Genomic DNA, 26,559 nt, shown 5'->3' on the forward strand with positions numbered 1-26,559 from the left:
TAATTATAATATAAGGTGTTGTTATAATTAATATCTATTCATAATTTGGGCAAGAAGCAATTTCTGAAGATCATAGAAGAATTAAAGTTCATCTGAACCTGAATATTTTTACAGAAGTAATTATTCATAGATTAGACTGTAGTGTAGCCCAGTTTGATTCACTTCCGCAAATCTGGATATGCTTATCATGGTTGCTACACCAGGCTTTTCTCAACGCTTCCTTAGTTTGTTCAGTGCCTTATCCCATTCAAACTTAGGTTTGCATCACATCTTGCAGGATGACCTCTCGCTACCCAAATTCAAGTTTTCGCAGCTTCTCCACCCATCTACGCTGTGTGCAGCCCAGCTGGCTTGTGTTGCTTCCCATAGCATTTCAAACATTCCACTTTGAGGAGTGTATTAGTCTCAACTGCTAGGGAAGCAGTGAAGACATCACTGGGAGCTTCATTCTCTCTCTAAGGAAATCAGTCTCTAACCACCTCCCAATATTTCATTCTGCTCCCAAGCACCTGATACCTAACCAGCCTTTGCTTGCACTCACGATAAATTAAAGCTGATGTTCTTCCAAATAATGTGTGAACCTAAAAATAATAGTGGCCTGTCCCAAAAGCACTAAAGCAGCACCTGAAAACTTAGACAGTCCCTTCAAGGGTTTTAGCAAATATCAGTAGAAGCCTATTCAGATTGCTTTGAAAAACTCATTGCCTTCTAGATTAGAGATCTGATTTGACAAAGTCAGTCTTGTATACTGTTTCTGAGACATCATCCTAACTTATTTTCAAAATGAAACTGGGAGCTTATGCAAGTGCTGTTTGGAATCTAAATGCCAGCTTTTGTCATCACAATCTTACAAAATTACAAAAAGGCCTTGAGTTTTAACCTAAGTTGCATTTAGAGAGCATTTCATGGGAAGAAAATTCACATGTTCATGTTCTCTCTCTTAGCCTACTATCTCTCAGTACCTTTGTTCCATGTTTAGAAAGTTATTTCTTTTAAATATTTCCTTCATCATACCTGTAAGTTACACATCACCAACAGCTTTTAAAATCACATGTGCAGAAATGTATGGATATGCTTCTTGCTTTGGAGAAAATAGGATGTGTATGCGGGGAGGACAGCAATGAAAAGCATAATCCAGCAGAACTGCCTCTGTAACTTGCATACTTTCACCCAAAATGAATTAGACAGCCTTGTTCTATATGGATTTGCCAGGGAGATGTGTGATAAAGACAGTACAGCAAATTAATTAAGGGCGCATAACCAAAACCTCCACCTTGTGTTGGGAAGGTTCTTTTCAGCAAGGCAGGTGCTTGTTTGTTTTGTTAGATCAGAGCTGTGTGGCTTATGCTTCCAGATTATCTTTCTTGCTAATATGTGGATATATAGCATATATACAGACATGCACACTCTTGCCTGAATTGTCAGAGTATGTTTGTGCTGTTATTGTCATGCTTATGAACAGGGGAATTAAGCCATTATCCATGTCATACTGCTTGATGTAAAAGAAAGATTCCTTATGCTGTATTGGCCCTGTGGATGAATAGAAAACTTTGCCCCTTGAGTTACCACTTGAAGATCTTTAAAGATCATTAATTTCAGCATCAGGTAGTAATGTGTTTCATCTTACTTTTGAAAATCCTCTGTATTCTAGTCAAAAAAGGTAATACCCTCCACCTCTTCTTTCCAAGGTCAGGGGATTGATGTATGTCATTTCATAGAAGGAAATCAATGACCCTTTAAAGATCCTGGCCCTGGGCACCAATCGGATTAGGGCTTAATGTGCATTTCATTCTTACTTGTATGTACAAAGCCAAGTTGTGTGCTGGCGTGAGTTGGCCGATCTCCTTTGGAGCTCTGCCAACTTACACACATATACTGTTTGACCAAGTATTGCCCTATAGTAAAGAAAATGGAAGAGATGCCAGGCGGCACCACCACTAGTGCCTGAGACACGCTTTTTGTGCAGGAGAATCAAAATAAATTCAAATCAGGCAGTAGATTTCAAAGTTAGCTTCTTGCTATTACAATGCAGCTTGAGAAAGCAGACTTTTTTCCATGTTCCTTGTTGCTTACATCAGCCTCTTTTAAAATGCTGTGATAAATGCCCTGTTAAAACTGCCTAGAACATATTTACTTCAGCTCCAACTTCCTTGGTTGCACATGTGTAGAAGAGACACTGGGAGACAGGTGAGGTGTGAATGTTTGCAGTTACTATAAATGGCTATCAAAATGAGGAGGAATAACCAAGTAACAATTTAGTGAAGTAGTGATATATTTTCTCAACCAGCTACTTCCGGAATGTTATACTAAAAACATACACAGGTGTGTGCTAGTAACCTCTCTTTCTAACAAGATTGGCGTTGTAAATCTCTCCCTGCTCTCTTTTTCCCACCTGTTATGGAAAAAGTATTTTTACAAGAAAAAAAAAATGCAGGAAACTTTGTCCTATGAGAAAAATATTTCACAGAAAACAAATTAAACCCAGATATTTAAAACTTGCTACTGAAGCACATTCATCTTTCAAAGGCTATGCTGTACCTAATTTTGTAGAACTCATTTCATTTCAGAGCATATAATCTGTAATACTGGATCTATTTCTCATTGCTCAAAAGCAAATGATTATTTTTATTTCATTAGTAAGCTAACAAGTAATCTCTGCTTATTACCTTTATTATGTATAATACTTATTCTTACAAAAGTTAACAAAATTCTAATTCTATAAGTGGGTATCTGTTCTAGGCATTACAGTTTTCACAAAATCTGAACAGCTTTTCTAGAAGAGACAAAATTATTAGCCCTCTAATGCTTCTCCTAAGTAAAATAAAAGGCATCTGGGTGTTTCTTTTTTTTAACAAAAATATTGCACAGGTGCATGAGAAAGTCTTCAAGCCTTAAGGTGAGTAACAGAACAAAAATGTGCTGTGGACCTATAAGTCCATTTTTATTTGGACTTAGGAATGTGCCCTACATCCTGCCTGCCAGTGAACAATTCATTCCTTGTGATCAGATAGGAATTTACAGGTCTGGGCTGAGAGAATGCACAGGCACACACCTACAGATGATCTATGTGAGAGAAATTTAGGAGAATATTTCAGCCCTATAACTAAAAACTACTGAACAGGGAATTCCCTTCCTGTGGGCTTTCATTTCCTAGTCTCCCCCCTGCCAAGGTCACACCAGTATGCCACAGGGTATTTGGCCTGTACTGGACTTTTTCTGTTTCAGGTAATTGTGAGTTTTTGTGGATGTTAGCAGCAAAGCTCAGCTCCCTGGAGCCCCTGCTCTGAGGAATGGGTGGAGGGGGATTTTTAATTGGTGGGGTTTCATTTTATTTTAAGACCTGAGCAGTCCTAAATTTATGTAGTAGTGATTTTAGGGCTAGAATTGTTCTGACCTGCACCCATAAAGCATCTGCCTTTTGTCTCCCTTGCTGTAGTGTGGGCACCATTCAAGTCACCATTTCCCAGGCAGTGTTTCATTTAGGACACTAGAAAAAGGCTGCATTTCTACACTTGCACCTTCCAACAACTAGTATGCAGTGGGAGGAAGGTGGGAGGCTCTTTGGCAGTAGTAGCCCGGTCTTGGTTAGTTTTATGTCAGAAGGTGTCTGATATTACCCTCACCAGGCCTGGACTCCAGGGAGCCTCTCCCACCCTCCCCAAGGGACTGGAATGGGCGTCCCTTAGCTATATGGGTGCTACACTTTTGGATTTTTTTATTTCCTGGTCCCAGGAGAAACTATTTCTATTTCTAAGACAATCTTTCATTAATGTCATATATTTAAAAGCTCTTTTTCAGAACCTCTAATCTTGATCTTGGTTAAATATTAGCCAAAATCCTTTGACCCGTCCAATAAAACTTGAAAAAGCAAAACCAAATAGCTAGCCATTAATTGGTTTGTGATTTTATCAAGGATTTTGTGTCACAGCAATTACAGGTTTTATACTGGTATCAGGTGCAGCAGTTCTGGGTCTTGTACTGGTGTCAGGTGAAAGAATGTCTTTGTTCATTCAGTGGACAGATGAGTGTGCCACTGACTAACTACACCCAAGTGAATTCTGTTCCTATCAGCCTGTATAAGAAGGTGCTGTACAAGGCTTAGGATTTGTTTATTCTTTCTAATTCTACTATATTTCTCCCATATAACATCAAGCAAATCAATTGCAGTCACATTTTCAGGTTTAGATTTGCAATTGTGTGAGCAGCGTGTGGGAATGTCCTGACTACACACAGAAATCAGGCTATGTGGAAAAAAAAAATCATCTAATTCTCTTCACTGCAAGGACACTTCAACATGGAATCAGAACAAATGCTACCAGGAAGGCGGGCAATTGCAAGGCACAACCAAGCACCTTGGTTAGGTGAAAACCTGGCCTCTAATCTGGCGCTTGAATCTACATCTGAAATGGGAATCACAGCAGTACATTCCTAGCTCCTCCTTACTCACCTTTCCAGTGTGTCGTGGAAGTAGTACGGGTTTTTTTAAGTTCTCACAAATCAGGTGGTTGATGACAGAAGTGTGTCATGCAGGTATGAGCTGTTCAGGTTTCCATACAAAATATAGTTTCCTGCTTGGACAACAGTTGTGAATTTATGTTAATCCAACTCTGACATTTCTGAGTCTACTCACTCAGATTAATGTTTTGGAGTTCAGATATGTGTGCCACGAGGACACCTTAAAGCAAAAACACAGCAACACAGGAGGAAAACACAGGAGGAGTTGTAATTAACAGTGAAAGAACTTTTAGGCAGCAGAATGTCCTCATCTTTCAGTGCAAATATATTATCTAGCAAAAAAGAAGGAAAGGAGAGAAAAAAGAAGTGGAAAACTATAAGTGCATGCCTTTAAGTGAACAAGCAAACAAAACAGGGGGGAAACAAAAGAGATAAAGAAGCAGGTAAAAACTAGTGAAAAACCTTGTCAGTCAAAAAACCCAAAGAGCTTGCAGTGGCTTGGTACAAGACAGTTTCTTAATATTTATTTTTTTCCCCAAAGGTGTATGTGGCCCTTGAACTTCAGAAGGGAGGGCAGTGTTAAGCTACTACAGAGCAGGATGAGAGGCACATTACCCACTTAGGTTTTGTCCTCCTTCAAGCCTCTGGCCACTCTCAGAGACAAGATTACTGCACCAGATAGGTGGACCACAGCCTAATCCAGTTTGGCTTGTATTTCCCTGTGACACATACAGACGCTGCCACAGAGAGGAGACTGGTATATCCTGCTCCTAGTATGCTGTGTCTGCATTTGCCCTCTCTGATTTGAGAAAGCCATGTCTGATTGCCAAGTGTGAATAGGAAGCTTTCCTGAGCCAGTGCCCTTTACTTTCCCAGAGATATATATTCACTGAGGGGCAGGGAGGGGAGTCTCAGACTGTTACTGTGGCTGCAGTAACCACCACTCCCACCACCCTATTCCAAAGATATTCAAAGCTGTGATTTCAGGGAAATGGATCTAAAAATGTTTTTGCTGTTCAGCGCTGTGCCAGCACTCAGGGACTTTTCAAAGGCTAATTTTCACTAGAACGAAAACCACCTTCTACTGTCATACAGCTACTGTTTACATCAACAAAACCCTTGTGGTGGTTTCCCTTCGTTGCTTTAGGGATCAAGAGGGGACAGCATTGGAACTAACCACTGAAGTCACTCGCGAAAGGACAGTGACCAGGAAAAGGTACCAGCAGGGGGAAAGCAAGAGAGGAGGAGGCAGGTGCTGCAGCAGATGCACTGTAGCAGGGGAGAGGTGGTTGCATGGGAGGCTGAGAAGGGCCAGGTAGCCACAGAGTCTGCATGAATCTGCATAAGAGGAGAAACTGAAAACGACAGTGGCAAACACAAGGCAAAGGAAAGAAGAATGTGATAAGGGTAGTAGTAGCCTGTTATTTTAATTAAAAAGGCTTTAGCTCACATCACACAGGAGATTTCCAGTCCATGCAGAGGAATGGTGATGACATCGCCAGCATTGCAGTGTAAGGATGAGGGGTGGAGACGCTGTGTCTCCCTGCGAGGAGGCAGTGAGTGTGCCTGGGAGAGGGCAGGTGCCCCTCCAGGAGTCTGGAGTCCCACCTGCACTGGAGGCAACATGACACACGGCTGCCTGCCCAGGTCCAGGCTTGCTTACACCCACTGGCAGTTTGTGGTGTTGGTATTTCTGTTGAAGTAATTTTGAAGGATCCCAAACAAGGATTATGCAAGTCTGTATTAAATTCTAAAAACCCTAAGAGATTCCTTGTCCCTGCTTAGGAAACTTTACCCTCCACATCTAGACAATATGTCATAGGGAGAAGGTGGGAAGTAAGGCAAGGATACATTTGGTTGTGCTTTGACTAATTAATCAAGTGAAATTCTTACCACCTCCTGGGCTGGTGCACAGTTGTTAGCCATTACCGCTGAAAAGCCTGGGCTTGTGATGGTCAAACAAGAAGGACAGTTATTTTCCCCATAACTGGTTATTCAAGATGGACTTGTGCAACTCATCATCTCAATGTTCCAGTGTTTCACAGTGTAACTCTATTTAATGGGCAAATAATTTGATATCTGAAAGTCACTTGGAGTTGCACTGTTATTTTTCCTGAGGTTCAGTATATCCCACTTTCTGGAAAGTCTGAGCACGAGCACAGAGAGAGCACTGCATCTTCACTTGGAATAACAGAAACAGCCTTTTGGGGGGAAGATTAAAGGTAACAGATTTTCTCTTCCTCCCAATTTCCCCTTTCCAGATAAGGCACTACAAGCATAGAGTAAAAAGGTCAGTAAAATTCATTTGCACCTAAACAAATCATGCATTGACAGTTACAGGCCTAAGAAATGGTCACACGTAAATTTTTCAGAATGAGACGGCAAAATCAAAGTGAGATAACCCTGATCTTGCAAACAAACAAGTCCTTAGCCTGTACTCCAGCAGGGCTATGTCACGTGTAAAGTCAGGCAAGCTCATCCCTCAGAGCAGTTCTTCCCTATCTGCGGTCTCATGTCCCACACTAGTTTGGACAGGGGAGCTCCTCACATCCATGGATTTTTTCAGCAGCTCTATTAAACAGTTGTATGCATTTCACTTCTCTCTATCCTATCCTCTTTCTCTGTTTCACATGGAAGTACATTGAAACACCTGAATCTTCAAAGCTATGCTTTTAGTTCAGAGGGCTGGGCGAACCGACTTTCTTGAAGGCTGGATATGATCTGGACTGACGTGTAGACAGAGGGTTTCAAAGGTCCCAAAAGAATGTGGATGACAATGACATCAGTAGAGAAAAAAATCAGTGGAAATAAGGGGGACACAAAAATTTTGCTTTTGAGTGTCTGAGTGAGCTTTCTGTCATCCTGGACTGTCCTTTGCTGCTCAGAACTCAGAAGGATTTCTGAACGTTATCTACTCAAAACAAAAGAGAAGGTGAGCAGCTCTTTTCCATGAAATATTTACATGCTGCAAATGGTCAGCTGGCTAATGAATTCCCCTTTTAAAGCACCAAGGAACTTTTATTTCTTTGATTGCCATCTAGTGGAAACTGTGCTGTCTGCATTGCATTATTCATAATGCATTTCCATCTCGGAGTTCCTTGAGCTGTGCAAATGATTGCACCATTGAAATAAGGGGCAACTTATCGTGCATGTTTTGTGCTTTGGAAATTATAGCAAGGTCTTGTTAGGTCAAGAGATTACGCATTAAGGTGCAGAGTGGCAGAGGTGTTTCTGAGAAATTTATCTTTTACCGACATCAGTAAAAGGTACGAGCAAGAGGTGAGGTATCAGGATGGAAGGGTTCAGGTCATAACCCAGCCATCCCTCAGGTCATGGGTTATTCGTGATGGACATTCATATGCAAATGGACGGGTTCCACTCAGGCAAGAAACCAAACTATACATCAGTATAAATATATTTAAGGTGTATTTTCTTCACTTGGACAATTGGATTTTACAGATTAGCTTTGTACTATTTTCAAAGGTTCTAATAACTACGTTAAAATGTGTTGCTGAAACAGTGTGGTTATATTGTGAAAAAATGCCACTGATTTTCCCAACCCACAGTTTGAGTTAATCTGTGGGGTTCCTTGGGGCATTACAAGTCTCTGTAAGATGTTCTTTGAAACATTTTGAAATGTCAATCTAGATTCCTGAAAAGTACCAGAATAATTCGGTTTGCAGCGTTCACTCACGTAGAAACCCAGAATGCTGGTTAGATTTCAGCTCTGCCTTGAGAGTCACTTTAGTCTGACCCTTGTTCCTGTCATATTTTTTCTTACTTCTTCTATTCTTCCATGTTTTTCAAAACTTTGGTGACTTTCCTTCTAGAATTTTGTTAGGTTACCCACACTCAGCCCTTGAGAAAGAAGCTAAATTTCTAGCATTGTTCCAGGCTCCTTATATTAAAGTCCCACCAGCGCCAAGCATTTTGGTGCCAAATCAATGCATCTATGCCATGTGCTTGTATCCAGTTGTCTCTCCCTCTCTCATCAGCAATCTTTCACTCATTTTCCTTCTTGAGGACAAGATTTCTCTTGCTGCCATCCTGACATGATTCATGCAGCTTGATCTAAGCCTTTGCTGAAGGAATGGATGTTATTCATGAGCCCATGGTGATGTTGGAAAGCAACCAAAAACTTACTATCCGGAAACACTGAGACATTATGAATGTCAGCAATGCATACAGAGAACTGCTGGCACTTAGCCTCAGTACTTAAGCAAAGCACTTCCCTTTTGTCTTTAAATAAAAATTTACGTTTAGAATTTCTAAAAGTTTACCAGATAAGGTGCATAACTGGAAGGGTTTTGTAAGTCGTCTTGTCGCTAGATTGCAGGCAGGCAAATTAAATTAATCATTGGGTCTTGCCTACTAATAAAATGAGTTTGTCTTCAGGACACATTTTTTTTAATGTTCTCTTTTCTGTATAGGAAAAATAGTGTCAGGAGAAAATTGAAAGTTCTTTAGAAAAATCATTGTTAATGTTTTTTATTCCTCCTTTTTCTTATTTTTAACTAAAGATATGCAGAGCCTTGAGAAGTTGCTGAGAGATGCAATAATATATGGGCAGCCTCGAAGCCGCAGAGCATGGAGGAAAATTATCATCCTTGTGGAGGGCATTTACAGGTATGTTTGTGTTCTAGAAACGTGAGTAACCTTTATCATTTCTGAGGACAAAATTATATATTGAGTGAAGCGAACATTGACTCTAGGTATCTGAGAGAAATCTTAATGAGAGTGGAGGCTATAATAACATTCTGTGATCTTATAAATGTGTTGATTTCCATTACATCAATCTGAGTCCTGGTGTAATTTGCTCCAGTTAGATCCTCTGTGGTGTTCTGAAAGTTGATGTAGCAAATCACAGTGAAGTGGGAAATGTACTTTAAGAGCAAGATAGGTCATCAGCTGTTGTATGTTGTCACAGATGTGATAAAATCTGTGGAACTATAGTAGGGGTGGAGTTTTACTTATGGAGTAAGCTGAGTTTTCTAGAGTTGTTTGCTGTGCATGGACAGATCACAAGACAACTAACTATGCAGAACTAATTAAGTTTTGCATACCCAGTTCTTACCCGGCTGTTGGAATCTAAAAACTCAAGATAAATATAGGCCAAGTGATATCAGCACCTTTCTAGTAACCAGTGGTGGGTCTAATGGACTCACATTTTAACAGGAAAAACCACCAAAAGATTGGCTTTCAAAGAATTATATAGTGGTCTTTCATGTAGCCCCAGTCCCTGTAGGAATCTGAATGAGAGAAGTGCCTTTGATAATCCATCAAATTCAGCATCAATTATGTCATGTAATTGTACAGCATCCTAATCAGATAGCTACAGTTCACTAGTGTGGTGCATCTTACACCCAATCAGAAAGACATACCTTCACTAGAATTTGGCAGCAAAGCAGAGGCACCAGCCACGCTCACTGTCCTAAGCATCATCCTGGCAACCACTCAAGTCAGGAGAAGGTTGCTGAGGAGGCAGCCATGGGGCTGGTGGGTGGCATGGAAGGGGGAGCCACTGGTGGGCAAGGAGTTGTAGCAGGGAGAGGTTGAGACCGTGAAGAGGAGGGAAGGGCTGAAGAAGCAGGGATCTGGACAGTAAGAGGGTTTGCAGGGATCTAGGCAAAGCTACTGTGGTGATGATGAGAGAGGGAAGGGAGTAAGAGAAGGATAGTTTGGGGAGTAGCACCACCTGTACCAGAGAGAAGGGAACCAGAACCAGTCATTCACAGGATGTGACATGGTTTATGAAAGCAACATTAAACTTTCTATGTAGGGATCATATCATGTGTTGCTGAAATATAAACACTCTGAATGGGCAGTCATTTACACCATTTTATCAAGAAATGCTAGCACAGATGAGCTGATTAGCTTTTTTCCTAAGGAATCTTTTACGGTCTCATGTCATCACAACTTCATAGCTTTCAGTGTTTTCTTTTTACCTAACGCTTTCCATCTGCGTAGAGAACGAATCAGCCCTTATCTAAACACCTGTTACTCAGAGCTGAAACGGGTCGACAGCAGATCAGCTGATCCAAAGCAGGCTGAATGTCTCCTTTCAACCAGAATAAACAGAGCAAATCTGCAAATAAACATAGCTTGGCACTACTAAAAGAAAGTTCAGATTTAAGGACTTTGATCATGCAGAAATTAAGTAGACCACCAACATTTTACTGACAAATATTCCCATCAGTCACATGGCCTGCAGAAAATGCTCTGGCTGCTGAGCTTTGTTCACTTTTAAATCCTTTACCCTGGATATTGATCTCTGAGGAGCAAGAAGGTAGACTGGTGACACAGAAGCACAGCTTGGTCCAAGCAGTGGGACAAACCCATTGTAAGATATTTGCAATTTATATTTCCAGATGTGTATTTGATATAGTTTTCCTCTAGTTTTGCAGTTCATTGTCAAAGGAGATTTTGTTCTCAAAACTTCAAAAAACCTTCTGTTGGAATGCAAAATAAAAACATGTTAAACCTCAGAGAACTTCAACAAAAAAGGAACCGTAAAGTTCCTTCAGCCTCATAAGGGCTAAATAACGCTGACACCACTTGTGCTCTCAGTGTCTATTGTTGTGCGAGGCATAATGTTGAAGAAAAACAAAACTCAGGTCTCTAATAGTCTCTCACTGGAAACTAGCCCTAGCAGTAGCTAGTTTGGTTGATTAGTTGTTTTTGATAGTACAAGATTACGGTTTGCTTGCAAAGCAAGTCTCTGACTTGAGGCAGAATACCACCATGCCCCACCGTGTTGTATCCCTGCCACCACTGCCAGCCCGAGACACACACAGCTGATCTGTCCTTAACAGCACAGCTGGGGACAGATTTGCAGGCCATATAGTCTAATCCAGTAAGTAGCTAATAACATTTCATGTGCAAAAGAAAAGCCGGAGAAAGATATTAGAAATAGTCTTACTTTTTTTTGTGTGCATGTTCGTTCTTTTCTTGGTCCTTGATTTTTGAGAGACTAAAATTTTCCAGACCCCATATTGGCTAATGTTAGGTTTTATGAATACTTGCCAGATGCCAAATTAACATTCATCTAAAGGGTTTAAGAGGAGGTAGAGTGTTGTTAGAGTATTCTTCTTACAATAGTTAATACTGCCTTTTTTTCCTTTTTTTTTTTTTTTTTTTTTTTTAACTCCTCCTTAAAGGACTTAAGTTATGCTTCAGGGACAACTAATACAGAATTTAAATAACTTAGAGCCTTTCTTCATGTTAAAATATCTTGAATTGCAAGTTTGGCTTGGCAAATTTTTGCAGAAATGCTTTTTCCAGAGATGCAAAAGAAACACTAAGCTTTCCTTCTTTAAAAAAACTTGTTATATGGGACACCATAGTCTTAGTATGGTCAAGTTGATGGTATGGAAAAAAATGTGCTTTCTGTTTCCATTAGGAGTATGTTAAAGTGTTTACACTGTGCGTGAGCCCGGACTTACCAGTTGGCAGAATTTAAAAAGGGTCATTGTTAGCCAACATGAGCATTTCTGGAAATCACAGTTGTGTTTGAAACCATAAGCCGCAGATTTTTCTTGGTTACAACTGAAAGCAGAATTGGCCCCTCGACTTGGGAAGCACTCAAGCAACATGTCAAATAAATAGCAATAAGTATATGTTTCTTTGCTTTTTAATGTCTCTATTATCTTTAAAAGAAAAAAAATCAGAAGTAAATGTAACTACTAGTGAAAGTTGGTGCTTAACTTGGGTAGCCTAGGAGCAAATATATTCCATTTGTGTTCCAAACTGAGACCATCTAACCATTGATCTTCAGTATAAAAAGCATGAACAAGTTTTGGCAGTGTCCAGGACACAGGTTAAACAGACTTGCTAAATCATATTTCTATTATTTAAATTCCAGATAATGTTTTCCTTGGCTTCTACCATTTCCAGTTCAGGATTAATCAGTTACTGTGTTCTTGCATGATTTGTGGTAGGCTTCTGCTGTCTTGCACACATGCTTACCTAGGAGTCAGATAGGCCAAAGCCCAGGGCAGGAATTATGGGGCACCAGAAACTGTTCAAAACAGATTGTTTTTCATTTGTTTTTTCCCTGCTTCTAATTTAATTTGGGTATTTTCCCTTCCAGCTAAGAAAATAGCTCTCTGATCAGTTAGATACTGTCCAGTGCCTTTTCATGTACATTAGAAGTTCCTTGGGATTCAGTGCCAATACCTTAGGAAATTTATCAGGGTTATTTTTTATTTCCTGGGATTAAGTGACTGGACTTCCAGAAAAGAATCAGGTAACGTTTAATGTCTTTGGCTGGGGACCAGCATTAAAGGTTAACATTTCTATCATTTCAGCGTATGGAGTTGTGTTTGAGAGCAGGGTCAGAAAGTTTCCTTAAAACTATTGCTCTAAACTGCAAAACAGATTGTTGTATGAATGTGCAAGGCTTATGTAAGAAAACAGTAACTAAAGTAAACATTAAAATGGAATGAATAAGTCTTGGGAGTAACAGGTCAGGAAAGGAGGGATATTCCCAATTACAAACTAGCCTGAAAGAGGAACAGATACAGTTTGCAAACATTGAAAGGATAGTGCTACTATAGGACATGTTTAAAGACATTGAGTGGTACAATTATGAAGAAGATAACAGATTCAATATTGGTAAATTAACTTTCCTGACAGAAAAATTAAATTGAAACTGTGGTGCCATAGTAGGATGTAGAAAACCCTTTTCCTGAGAAGTTTTGAAATAAACTGGACAAAAACTTACCAAGCGCGAGCCTGTGTTCCAAGTGAAGTGACCAGCACAACTGCACACCTCCTGCCTCTCAAAGCACCTGGCTCCACAATTCATTAGCTGCATCAGGAGGAATATCAGTGATTTGGTAGGGATTAAATCAAGCTTTAGAATTCAGTGATCCCAAAATTTTGGATTATTTCCTCACATCTGGAAGCAGATTTAAACTAAGCGTGTACTGAGGCAAGCTTTTGTGCCTGCCCACTGAACAAGGGAGATGAGGATCAGCTGAAATCTAGCAGCTTTACATCCCTGTCACCAAGCTAATAATTTTTGCTACAAGACAGGATGTAATACCACGTAATGAGAACGTCTGGCCTGGGCAGAGTTGGTTTATATTCATCTGCATACAGCTTTTTCAATGTGCCCTGCGCGCTTGAGCAGATCTGGAAACAGATCAATAGCTTTGTAAAAGTGACACAACCAGACTGAGACAGAACTTCTGGCTCTCTGGCTTAAACTCAGTTGACATCAATATTTACTGAAGGATCCTGTAAACTTTCCATCTGGGCTATCCAAGGGGTTATGTGAAGTGAGCTTTATCTTGGAGCAATTCTAAACAGAGCTTATGTGTTCATATCACAAACCATCTCCCAGGGTCAAAAGAGAGACCAAGAACAGAGTAGGCAGCAAAACAACTCTCATCTCTGCCATCAGGAGGGCTGAGGCCTGTTTGAAAGGCAGCACAGAAAATGTACACGAAACCAGCAGCACTTTATCTGCTTCATGGACACTTCAAGGCCATGTTAGGATCGCTGTTAACTATTGTAATGTTTATGTCAGACAGCATCTTTCAAGAGCAGTAAATCAACACTGGAACTGAATACAAGTGCCTAGTTTTGCTAAACAGCCTAGAGTTCAGAGAGAAATCTACTCATACAAGTAAGAAAAGTTTTCATGAATGCTTTTAATGATTAAATCTGACAACAGCCGTGTACCAGCTCTATGTGTTCTGGGATTCAGCAACAACTTGCTTCCATTCCATAAATAAGCAGCTAATCAAGCTCTGTATTTTTAATTTAACGTTCTTACTCTTCTCTTTTTGAAGATAAATGCTGTCTCTCCCATCTGAATTGCCATGAGCCACTAAACCTAATAACATCCACGTAAATGTGGGGAAAAGTATTATTGTCCTTCTCTGCCTAGCTGGTCTGCCCACGTATTGCTGGAAGGTGGAGGGTGGGATGTCTATTTACCTCCCTCTGCAGAGGGACCTGATATAGCCATATAGCGGGCTGACCATATAGCCAACCTGGAGGCTGACCAGGTGCAGCCCAAAGCTGCCACCCCCAGCACGTATGGTGCTGCGTGCCCAAGCGCACACAGTGGCTCCGTATAATTTTTAGCTGACTAATGCTTTGACTCTGGGCTATGTGAGGACTGTGGGCTCTGCCCTTGTATTCCTTAGGAAAATAGCTGTGGTAGTTCAAGTTGCAACTCCCCAAGCTGCCAAGTGACATTTGGGAAAAGTGAGAAAGCCCAGTCTTCAGGAGCTTGCAGTACAAACCCACCCTTTTTTACTGCTGCGGCCATGGTGCCGATATACAGACCCACAGCTGCCCCTTCTATGTCTGAGCAAGAGAGAAGGGCAAGATTTGCCAGCAGTCACCTGACAGCCAAAAATATGCCTCCAGGCACATACAGTCAGGCTTTCTGAACCTCCCAGTACAAACAGCCCAGGCAACCCTTGTCCAGGGCTGCTCCCCCATGCTGTTCATTCAAACTAATGGAGACTTGCCTATGGGCAGGTCTCCTTCAAAGCTGGAGACCAAGATGTTTCCAAGCTTAGTCAGGAGACCAAAGGATGAAGGACGACTAAAATTGTCAGAAATTTCCCAAGTTCTAAAAGCACATCCTGCTCCTTTTGTGTTACCAAACTGCCAGCTGCATAGTGCAGCTAGAGTGGCAATAAAAAACTCTGTGAAAGCCAGTGATCCAGGACCTAAAACTTGCTAAGAAGTTGTGGTGATTGTAGTGCCCTTTTGTACATGCTATTTGTGAACAATGTTTCTGCTTACCTGAAACTCTTGTAGCACTTGCAAGGGGATACCCCTTAGCTGCACACCTTAGCCAGGGAGCGCTGGTTTTCCTGGCACACAGCGTACTCCCTTTGTGTTTGGTAGGAAGTGGGTTAGCATTTCAGGCCCTGCTCACTACAGCTAGCGGAAGAGAATATGTTTAACTCATTATGAAACAGACACTGAGCGCATCAGAGCACATCCAAGCATAGCTATAGTCATCTCACAAAGGCTTTCAAGACATAATAGTCTTCACAGCAATATTATTGATACTTATCTTAATGGGATTAGAGTGCATTTCTTATTCATCTCCCTGGGCTTTCATTTTGCTATACAACTCCTCTGTGCCTTCTAACATACTGATGTGATTACCAACAATACAAAAGATTTATCATCTTTTCTCATTTCTACAAATCTCAGTACACCATTAGTGCAAGTTCAGAATATTTCTTTTTCCTGCATGGCTGTAAGAAATTAAAAAGAAAAAGTGGATTTTTATTTTTTTTCCCTTTTGAGTACTAGGTAGCAGGCTACGTTTCCCAAGAAGTACATGTTAGGAGCAACTATTGGCAAGAGTGGATTTAAGCTCCCTTTTCTAATCACCAATTCTGTCCGCTCTGAAGACTGGGGCTGCTTAGAGTTATGCACAGCACCATCTGTGAGTTTCATGGGGCCCATCTCCTGTGCATGTCAGACCGAGCTCCTCTGCGCCCGTAACTGTAGAGCTGTTACCTCCAATTGTTGCCACAGTAGCTGACAATGAAGTAAGCAGGGACCAGACTGAATTATAGAAATTCCTTAGAATTCATTACAATATTCGTTTTGTAGTAAATTGCAATGTGCTGCTTTGGGTATCTCCGTCTTGCTTTATACCTTTCCTTCCTTTTCTGGCGTGTTGAAAATTTTTAAATGTTCAAAGACTTTTGACTGGTTTGGATTGTTTGAAGGCTAGAACTGTTTGACTGTTTTATATTCACCTACGGGTGGGAAAGGGTTGCAATTTTTCTTTGAACTGTAAATACAAATCGAGGTTCCAGAAGATCTTTCATGGAATAAAGCAATTAATGACTATGTTTTCTGGCAGTATCTTAAAGAGAGTACAGGATTTGCTGTTCATCCATGATTCTCTCTATCTGCAGCATGGAAGGATCCATTGTGCGTCTGCCAGAGATAGTCTCCTTGAAGAAGAAATACAAAGCCTACCTCTACTTGGACGAAGCTCACAGCATTGGTGCAGTGGGAGCAACGGGCCGAGGAGTTGTGGAGTACTTCGGTATGAGTCCTGATGATGTTGACGTGTTAATGGGAACATTCACAAAGAGCTTTGGCGCAGCTGGAGGATACATAGCTGGCAGAAAGGTAAAAGAAAAACACAAATGTTTTAACATGGTGGGGAGTACCTTCCTATTATGTTAATATGTTATATATTTAATTATCTTATTGCATTGACTGCTTCACAGGAGCACTATTCCAAAGTTAGTACCATTTATGTCTGGATCCCAAATGCACATCAAACAGTCAGACTTTCTTATTTTTGTCTCATGTTCATATTATGTAATTTGCTTGTTTTGGGTATTTCTGTGCCACCCTGATGATTGTTGTTTGTCTTGGAAATGTTTAGACACGTTGTGGTTGGCTAAACATACTTCACTACATTAATTTGCATGCAGATTGCTCATTACTTTATTTCACATTTGTAAACAGTGTGTGGAGCAATATTGAGAGATTAAAGCCACAGTTTCGTCCACTGATAATAAAATTCCTAAGCAGCTGTGAATTTTCATAGTTGCATTTTTAGGAGGATGAAGAAAGAGGGTTACTCAGGGCCTTTTGCAATAGTAAAATCCATGTCCTTGGTTGCTCTATGTCTATTAACAAAACAACCTCTTGCCAACAACAGATGTCAACAAAAAGTAGAGCTGAGCTTGCTTTAACTGGGGGTGTAGAAGAAGAGAAAGCATAATCATCTCCATTGTGAAATGTCATCCGTTTTGCTGCTTGACAGAGATATCAAGTGGTTGCTGTTTATTTACCCTTTTCATATCCTGCTGAATGTATTTCTGAAGTAGTTTGTTGAATGAGTAGGAAGTCTGGTTAGACAGCCCCTATGGTTGCTGTCAGGATAACATTAATAAGGGTAGCACTTGAGTAGAATAAAAGGGCTATAAGAAAGTATAAAGTGTATATTTCTTACTGTCTTTTTTGGTTTTGCCCCTGGAGATCTTAAAGCAGGCTATCATAATACATCAAGAATCATTTTTTTTTTGTTTCCTTTGCTTCCTGAATTTGTATCTGAAGGTTTAACTCTTATCAAAGACAATGTGGCTAATGTACTAGAAATTATAGTAAGCCTAGACCTGTGAAAAGCACTCTGAACTAATTCATTACCTAATCCTTGGAAGTCTTCTGAAATGAAAGTGGGTCACTCTTTTCCTCGCTGCATGTATCACTAAATTTTGTCTCAGGGCCTTGGTGGCAGCTGCCCACCCAACACACCTAGCATACCTACATTCATTTCTGTAGCCAAAAGTTCACCGTGGCATTTTTATTCTGTGTCAGTTAGAGCACAGAAGCCTTCTCAGCTATTCAATCAAACCCTTAGGATTACAATTGCATTATAGCAATGCATAACCTGTATAAGGTTAGGTAATCTTTATCCTTAGCGTTGAAGTTACTAGACTAGAACACTGGAGCATAGACTCATACAGCTTTTTTGGCAATAATTTGTGTTACTCTTTTTGGCTTTTTTTTTCTGGTGGTATTTTTTATCAAAGCCAGTTTTCAAGCAGGCCGCACCCCTTTCTCACTAACATGCGCTTAGCTTTTAGTTGGTAACTGTTACTCTGATACTTTGCAGTGGGAGGTATCAGCTGTCATAACAATGATGATCTCAATCAAGGGCCAAATTCCAACAGTATCCTTGGATTCAGGAGAGTTATTGGTGCTTTACACGTGCCAACAGTGCATCAATGCAGATTGTGCTCTTAGTTACACAAGGAAATGTTAAAGCAACTATACCGGCTCTAACATGACTGCCCCTGCCGCACTGATGGAAAGTATCAGATGGAAGAAACTTATACGCTAAATAGCCAAAAACAGATTGCAATAAGCTTGCTTTTCCTGCATTAGGTCTTGTGGCAGAGAAACTACACTGATGTCATGTAGGCTTTGTTTCATTCACAGAGAGGAACCGACAGTATTTTAAGTTCAGCTGTTCATTGGTCTTTAAATTATTTTGGCTCCTTTATAATAGATCTTAGCGCAGAAGTAAATATTATTCTGTTCCAGACTTCTGTTTCAGCTGTAATTGCCCCACTTAAACGGTAAAGTGTTTGCACCTGCCTGATGTTTCTTCAGGCCATGTATTAACAGTAGCAGCCAAGAAAGCAAACCAATAACTGGTGCAACATCATCTTCCTTTTGCGTGTTCTCACTCCTGCAGTAGTTAAGAGGGAAATCTGCTGTTTGGCAAGCTCAAAGCTCATTCATGCTTTGTTTTGCTTGTGTAAGGACCTTGTGGACTTTTTACGAACTCATTCTCACAGTGCTGTGTACGCCACATCTATGTGTCCACCTGTAGCAGAGCAAATCATCAGGGCAATGAAATGTCTCATGGGACTAGACGGGACAACACAAGGTAAGCCACCTTCTTTAACCACTTATTTCAATTACTACCAGACCATCTACTGTTTACAGGCACATGCAAAATGTCATCCAGCAGCAAAATAGTATGGTAACGTAACACAAAGGAAATAATTCTTACTGTAAAATTAATATAAAAATCATCATGCTTATAAGTCCTATCAACTCTATTTATTTTTCCACACTCATTCCCGTGCAGCGGGGATGGAAACATTCTGGAATTCTGGATCTATGGTTGCCAGCCCAATCTGATTTACAGCAACAAATTAGGAGTATGTGAATTGCCCTTGAGTAGATTTTCTGACTTTGTAGGAGGGGTTCGTAACAACATGCCTTTGTTTATGGGCTAGATGCTGTCAGTTTAACTTCTTTGTAAGTGTGAACCTTCAAAATGGCAAGCAACTCAAGCATGGTGCAGAATTTCAAAACAGGTATTGTATGTTAAATAATGGTGTGAGAAGATGATTGTGATAATTCCTATCTTTCTCAGGCATTGATTATGCTGTCCTGAAGCTAGTTTTGAAGTACACTTTGTGCCAAAAGAATTGACTACTGGGTATCTGTATGAAAAAAATAAGTTTATTTAGGTATATTAGGAATATAAATTCCTCAAGTTTCAGATGCAGCTACCATTCATTCCTCCATTTAACATGCTTTCTATGCAGCAAGCAACAAAACAATCGTGTGACCTATCTATCTGTTACTGTCTCAAAGTAGTACTGATATGTATCCAGTGTTCTAGGTCTTAAATCTAAACTCAGAGGAAAGCTGGTGGGTTTTGAATTTGTATATTGTTTGTCAGGAATGCCTAAGAATCATATTATTTTGCAACATGAACCTAAAGATACAGGCTCTGCTCTGAATTGCAATCTCTTTTATACTGGTCCAGCAGCACTGTGCTGTGCTGTTTTCTCCTACCTTGTGTAGGACTAATGGAGCAATTCTTTACTAGTCCTCCCTGATAGATAGGACCAGGGTTAGGTGGGAACGGAAAGGAAAAAGAACGTATGAGAGCAGGTAAGATAGTGCTCTGCACTATTCTTTGCAGTGCCCTAGAGGGCAGTTTCAAACCGTGATAGGCACGAGGCTGTTAAGACGTTTATTGCAGCCCTTCAATGAGGCCAGAATTTACAAGACCCCAGTGTACAAAAGGAGGGACAGAGAATCTGGTCCTAGCGCCAAACTGCTGAGTGCAGTAACAACGCGCAGCAGAACTCCAGTGCGACGTGTAGACAGTGAGGAAACGATGCTTTTGTCGTTTTGGCAGAGAAGTCAGAGCGTAACAACTGTTTCCAGCTTGAAATTCGAAAGGTCGAGGTTGCGTGTGCAGATGCCTACGTGCTGTTCCGTGGAAGGGACCAGCTGTGACGTTTCCCTGACGTTGGGGACCAGGTGCCGCCCGCGCTGCCGGGGGCTCCCTGCGCGGGCCGGGGGAAGCGCTTGCCGTCAGAGGGCGGCCTTACACCGAGCGTCCCCAGGGCTGCCTACCAGGCTCCCCTAGATGCCGCGTGTAAAGTATTAAACATGCAGAGCGTTTCCAAACCTTCAAAGCCTTTTAAAAGTGCTCTTCAGCTAGCGTGATTCTGCACGCAGTTCAGTGCCGGCTAATAGGAGAATTTGGTTCAAGACGGTCTTTTAAGATGCGTGTGTCTGACTGTCTTAGGGCTAAGAGTTTGCAGTATTTTCTCTTCCAGAAGCAGTGGTTGCTTAATGACACAATGTTTGTACTTCTGCACAAAATAAGTGCTTATTAAGTCTTCTGTAAATCCTTTATGAAATAAATTAGAATTGTGTCATTTTTTTTCAAATGTGTCTTGTAATCTGAAATGCAAAAGAATAGAAAAACAAATAAATAAATCATATATCTCAACTTAAAGTATTGCACAAAGGCTAGCAAACTGGCTATGATGTGTAAAAATGCTTCTTGTCCTTCTGAGCCAGACTCATTATTTTAGTCTATTGGTTTTTCTTTCATGTGGGCCTCCCTTCATTAGGCTGTCTTGTGGACTACAAAAAAACCCACAACCCAAAACACAGGAAAAAATGTTATGCTGGACTATACTACAATGCTGCTTTGGCATCAGAGAGAGGAAGGTGGTGGCTTAGAAAAGAGGGGGGAACAGAAGGGAGAAAGCACTGTCTTTTCTTAGATATTTTTGTTTCTAAGTGCAACAGTGGCTTTGGTTGAGGTTTTTTTTTTTGGTCTGCTATCATAGAAAATGGTGAATCCTGCATGTGAGCCGTCCTTGTGAGAGCATGAGCCACTGTGTAGCAGAGATACCTGGCAGAGAAGTTTTAAGTGAGCCAGAGTTGCCACAGGGTGGTATGGAACCTTTGTTCTCTGGAAACCTGTTGAATCGATAAAAGGAGTTTATTTTGTAATTTATTTCAAATGGCATTCTCTTCCCACAGGATGATTTGAGGAATCCTTTATAAGGAGATGTCCACTGATGGTTTGTCCTCTAGCGAGCATTTCTGTGGGGGAGGGAGCCTTGCAAAAAATACTGGGAATGTTTTGGGAAAGAGTGTAATTAGAGTTTGCTAGAAAGTTCCATGTTAACTGGAGGGTACTTCTTGAAAAGAGTATGAAATAATGGGATGGCAAATGTGTTAATCCAGCATGTTCTTACATCTGAACTTCATGACTGATGCCTCGGTAGATTAATAGAAATCTAAGAGAAAGAAGGCTGATTTGATAATTTAAATTGCTGCTCTGAAAACTCTTTATATTTTTTAGCACTTCAAGCCATCTTCTTCTGATTTTTCCCAGCTATCAAGCTTTTACATTCCTTTCAATTTCTTGCTATTCTCCACTGATTTGTTAAGCAGCTGATCTAGAAAAGAGTAACATAGGTGGAATTATATAGTGGTGCTGCCAGAGGCCCAAAAGGCAGCAATACTGCTTGCATTTATCCTGGTGTATATCCAGCCGATTGATCTCCCACATTTTCTTCCCTTCTTTTCAATTAGTAAGAATATGGTCGTTTGGAAAGGAAGTGCATTTCCAGGACAGGGTTGGTATACCAGACACATGACTGCAGGATATGAATAGATGTTTATGGACATAGGGGGCACAGCAGCTTCATTACAAGGAAGGAACAGGTTAGCACTTTAAAAATAATTCTATGAAACGTAAACTGTTTAGCTGGAAATATTCTACAGCAGGTGTCTGTTTCAGGCTACAATTTTTTCATATCAACAAAAAGGTTCAGTCCTTCCTCAGGAGAAGGCTAGACATACATATGGGGGTTTGATAATCTAGGAAAAACAAAAAAGGGGAAAAAAACCCAGATTTTAGAAAATCCTTTTTGTCCTGAAGAACTTCAGTTTCTCCAGGCTTTGGGATGAAGATTTTGATTTTGATAGCCAAGTTTATAAATTTTGCCATGTCTGTGGAATACCATCTGAATTTTGGGATGTTGCAAATCTCTAAAAAATCTCTACTTAGAACACAGACAAATGCCAAGATCCACTGAGTGAGGAAGCAACTTCCAGCTCAGCTGGGGGGGCTTGAAAAGAATTTGCCTCATCTGAAGCCTGAACAGACGACTGGGATGGGCCTGAGCACCTGCATCCATCCTGCACTGTGAGGCACTTAGGGAGGTGAAGCAGGAAGATTAAAGAGAGGAGAGACTGACAAGCAAAGGAGGCACAACATGGAACAGATAGCACGTAGGGATAAGGATGGAGACCAGGATAAAATGAGGTGCTGAGGAGATGGGCTGGAAAGGCAGTGAACAAAAAGGGCCTAGTATGGGAAAGGAGAGGAGGAGGGACAAATGTGTCTGCACGAAACTATAGCAAACACAGAACCCTCCAAACTGGTGCTGGTACCTCAAACACTCCTTTGCCTTGTCTGGCCAACAAACTGTTGTGGAGGTAGGCTAGCAAGATGTCTGTTTACCTTCCTTTGCAGTAGGAGACTCCAGTTTGGATGGGCAAGTTCTCATTTTAAAAGCCTTGCACCGACATAAGTGAAAAGATACAGAGAAGACATAGTAACTCCCAGAGAAACCATCTATAAATGGATGGGTATGTCCCATATTAATATTTGTGATAGCTGTGAGACACTAATGTCATGACAACGTGACTGGGAGGATACTGCAGAGCCTGCAGCCAACCCTCAGCCCACAGTGACTTGAGAAAATGAAGCACAAGAAATGCTGAATTAGGAGAAGATAGTAGTAGTTCCCTCAAAACTGATATGCACAGTTGTTCCTGCCTGGGAAGGAGGAGTACATTGGGGTCACTATGACAGAGTCCTTTGTTTCTTGAGGGACTGACGGAAGAGTCAGAAATTGACAAGCAAAATTGCAAATGTATTTCCATTTTTATGTGAAATCAGGTTTTTAGTTGAGTTCGAGGCTTGATGTTTTTCAATGCCATGTTTCACACAACTCTGAAAATTGATGGCTTGTAGAACAAGGCGCATTCATTCTTGGTACCATAATGTCATAGATACTATCATAGTGCCTATAATAGAGTTGTTCAAAAGTGTATGAACTTCTGGCAGCTGTATTTCCTTTAGTAATGTCATAAGGCAGCAAGTTCCACGGTTCAGTTCATAGACTCTATTAAAAAAAAATATCATTTTATCCCTCTTAAGCCTTTGTGGCCTTTTCATCTCAAATGTGTCTCTCCTCATTTATTAGAAGATAGGAGAAGCAGAAGTTCCCATGGCCTTTACTCTTTATAATTCATAATATAGATATTCTTTATATGTTCTCCTCATAGCTTCTCATTACACCACTGGAGATACCTCAGGAAACTCAGCAGCTGCCTTAGTGGTTTTATCCCCATGATAAGACTGTAGTTGACTCAGTGTTTGGACCCTGCACAGATTTTCAAGTACACATACTTGCATGCAACACAGCCCCTCCAGCTGTGACCTCAGACCTTTCTTTTTCCTTTTCTGCCTGACAATGCTAAAAGCATATTTTTACACTTAAATATGACAGGTAAAAAATAGAACTACTAGGCAGACAGGGTTAAGACTGCTAAAAAATCTAAAGTAATTTTCTTGATAACTAATAATATATTATAGTGGTGTAAAAAACAAATCACAGCATTGCAAAGGCATCATTTTTTTCTGTTTAATGCATGGCAAACAACAATTCACCAACAGCAACAGGTATTTTTCGTAAGTTTTTATGGGATGCTGAAAAATTTAAAACCCTATCCTCGGGAATCTACTGCCATTGTTATGTTAAAAGATAATTCCTAAGGCTGTTTAGATAGAAAATGTTTCTTTAAAATGTTAATTTATGCTGTCATTTTTACTGATTGTCTTTTTGCAACTACTAGTTTTCATCTTTGTTTTAGGCAGACTTTCATCTTTGTTTTAGGTAGACTGCGTTCTTGCGTTTGAGCTCATTCAGATTGTGAGAAGCAACAGAACACTTTCTGTTTGGGCTTGGCATTAAAAAGATCTGTTTTTAAAGGTTCCTTTTTAAAACGTTTCTGTCTGCCTTAGATTTTTGTATAACTGGACGACCAGCTTCTTAAAATGCTCAGTTTCCAGCATTTTCCACTGTTACCTGTGCTCAGCGATCCTTTGAAAATATTAGCTTTGCCTGTCAGGGTCCTCTGTAAATTCAAAAACCTTAGTTTAACATCACTACAACCTGCCATAAACCAGCGCTGGCGCAAGGAAGGGCAGTCTTGCTGTCCTTTTTTCCTTTCCCCCATGCCTATCCCCTTATTCATGCCCCTTTTCCTAACACCAGCATTAGTGTTCATGCAGTCATGCAATGAACTGAATCAGAGAACTGATCCAGCTGAAAAATAACCAGCCCTCCCACAAATGGTTAGCCTACAGCCAAACCGGTTTGCTGAGCCAATCTACCATATGGCTACAGTGCCAGCACTTGCGCAGCTGGAGCTGAAAGGAGCAATCCCTTTTGCAGCTAGGAAAATCTGTGCCACACTGAACTGATCATGAAAGTGCAGCTGTAAGCTTTAATACCTCAAGCTACTTGGTGACGAAGCCCTTGAACCTGCTCAAAACAGCTTGCAGAATCAGTAATACTAAAATATATCTTTTTACTGTTCCCTCTCAAATTCTCATTTTGCTGCTTCATTCTGAGATGTTTGCTTCTCTTGGGTCCTCATCAAGTAGAATGCTTGAACCCTGGCTTAATTTTAAGTTAATATTCCCTATAACCGTGCACTTACATTTAAAGCGCATAAGCAAATTTATTCCTTTTTGCAAGCATTGGCTCCATGACCAGGGCTCCGAGTCACTATGACAGTGAAGATGCTAATGATGACACTATGTCGTTGTGATTATTACTCGTCTAAGCTGAACACCACAGATGCTCTCTTAGCAGTGGATGATGAAACAGAGCTAAATTCTGCTATCTTTACCCAAAATGAGTGAGCAGCACTGTCCAGTGGAGCCACCTGCTACATGGTCCACCTCCTAAAAGAAGCCAAATGTACCCATGAAAGGTCAGTTGATCTGAACGAGCAGGGGCTTTGGAGTAGTAGTGTTCACAGTGATTTGCAAGAGCTCTGAGGCTTGAGCAAATTCTACCTCGTTTGAAGTCACTTTCTCCATATTCAAATTTAAATCAGTGCTGCAGTCCTCCAGCAGACTCCACCCATGGATAGGTGTCCCCTGTATTCTCAAATCAGTATTAACTGCAGGCAGAGGAGGGATGTGATCATACTTGGATGTGACTCGTAGCCCCAGGGACAGCAACACGCAGCTCCAGGGCACAGTCGCCTTTTAAGGGTGCCTTTGCTGCTGGGACAGAGCGTGAGGATCCCTCCTCTGTTCCAGATGCTGCTTGCCCATGCCCAAGGAATCCAGCACTGTTATCAGCCTGAGAAGCACAAAGGAGAGAAGTGCCTTTTCTAACAGCGTTTAGATCACTGGCATTTCAGAAACACCTAATGTGATACAGATGGAGCGTGTTGTGCACTGGCTGGCTTTCAGCAGGGGGACTGACGTGCTTTGTGATTAATCACCTGTGCTGGGAGTAAATAAGGCTCAGCCAAGGCTGGCTGCTCTGTCCCCACTTTTGTGCAGGACACTGAATGCTTACATTATATATCTGAATGAAGGTGCTGGGTAGGCACAGCTGACTCATTTGAGAAATAAGGTAAAAACGACAGAATCTGTACAATCTTTCTCCTTTCTGCTTCAGCTGAAATTGTGACTTTTTCTTCCCTTAATCTGCTCTGGAAAGCGTTTCAGCAGTTCACAGTTAAAATTGGACTGACTAAAGAAGTCCTTAAGGGCTTATTTAGCAGCCGAATTAAGTTGAAATTACTAGGTTTCTAGTTGGCATTAGATTGTAGAAGAAAATGTCTTCACTTCTCCCCAATTCATAGCAAAGTTATTTTTCTATAAAGATTTTTTATCTGAGAACATATTTCCTTTAGGCACCCCAGTTTTATAGCATTCTATTTGTGATTTAATGCACATGGAGGTACATGTGTGTTACTCTTACAATGGAACCAGAGAAAAAAAAGAAAATCTGTCCATCTGCAACAGTTTAGAGGGGAAGAGCTATTGTTTTCCAAATTTTTTTCAGCCTATGAAAGTTTGCTTTTTACTATCTAGTTAGTAGAGCAGGGCAGGGAAGGGAGTTCTCCATCCAAGGGACACAGATTGAAGAGACACACTGACACCAGTATGTAAAAGTTTGATTGTGTAACTAGTTATCTAGAAAGACTCCATGAAACAAC

General features: G+C 40.8%; 1 protein-coding gene across 1 annotated transcript in view; it reads left to right on the forward strand.

Moving 5' to 3' along the window:
* Nucleotides 1-26,559, forward strand: part of SPTLC3 (serine palmitoyltransferase long chain base subunit 3) — an 86,852-nt gene that overhangs the window by 50,904 nt on the left and 9,389 nt on the right. The window contains exons 7-9 of the mRNA XM_005445598.4: nt 8,976-9,081; nt 16,362-16,581; nt 18,733-18,859. Coding sequence (XP_005445655.2) covers nt 8,976-9,081; nt 16,362-16,581; nt 18,733-18,859 — 453 coding nt within the window. The remainder of the gene's footprint in view (nt 1-8,975; nt 9,082-16,361; nt 16,582-18,732; nt 18,860-26,559) is intronic.

Source organism: Falco cherrug, chromosome 13 (genome assembly GCF_023634085.1).
Source record: "Falco cherrug isolate bFalChe1 chromosome 13, bFalChe1.pri, whole genome shotgun sequence".
NCBI lineage: Eukaryota > Metazoa > Chordata > Aves > Falconiformes > Falconidae > Falco > Falco cherrug.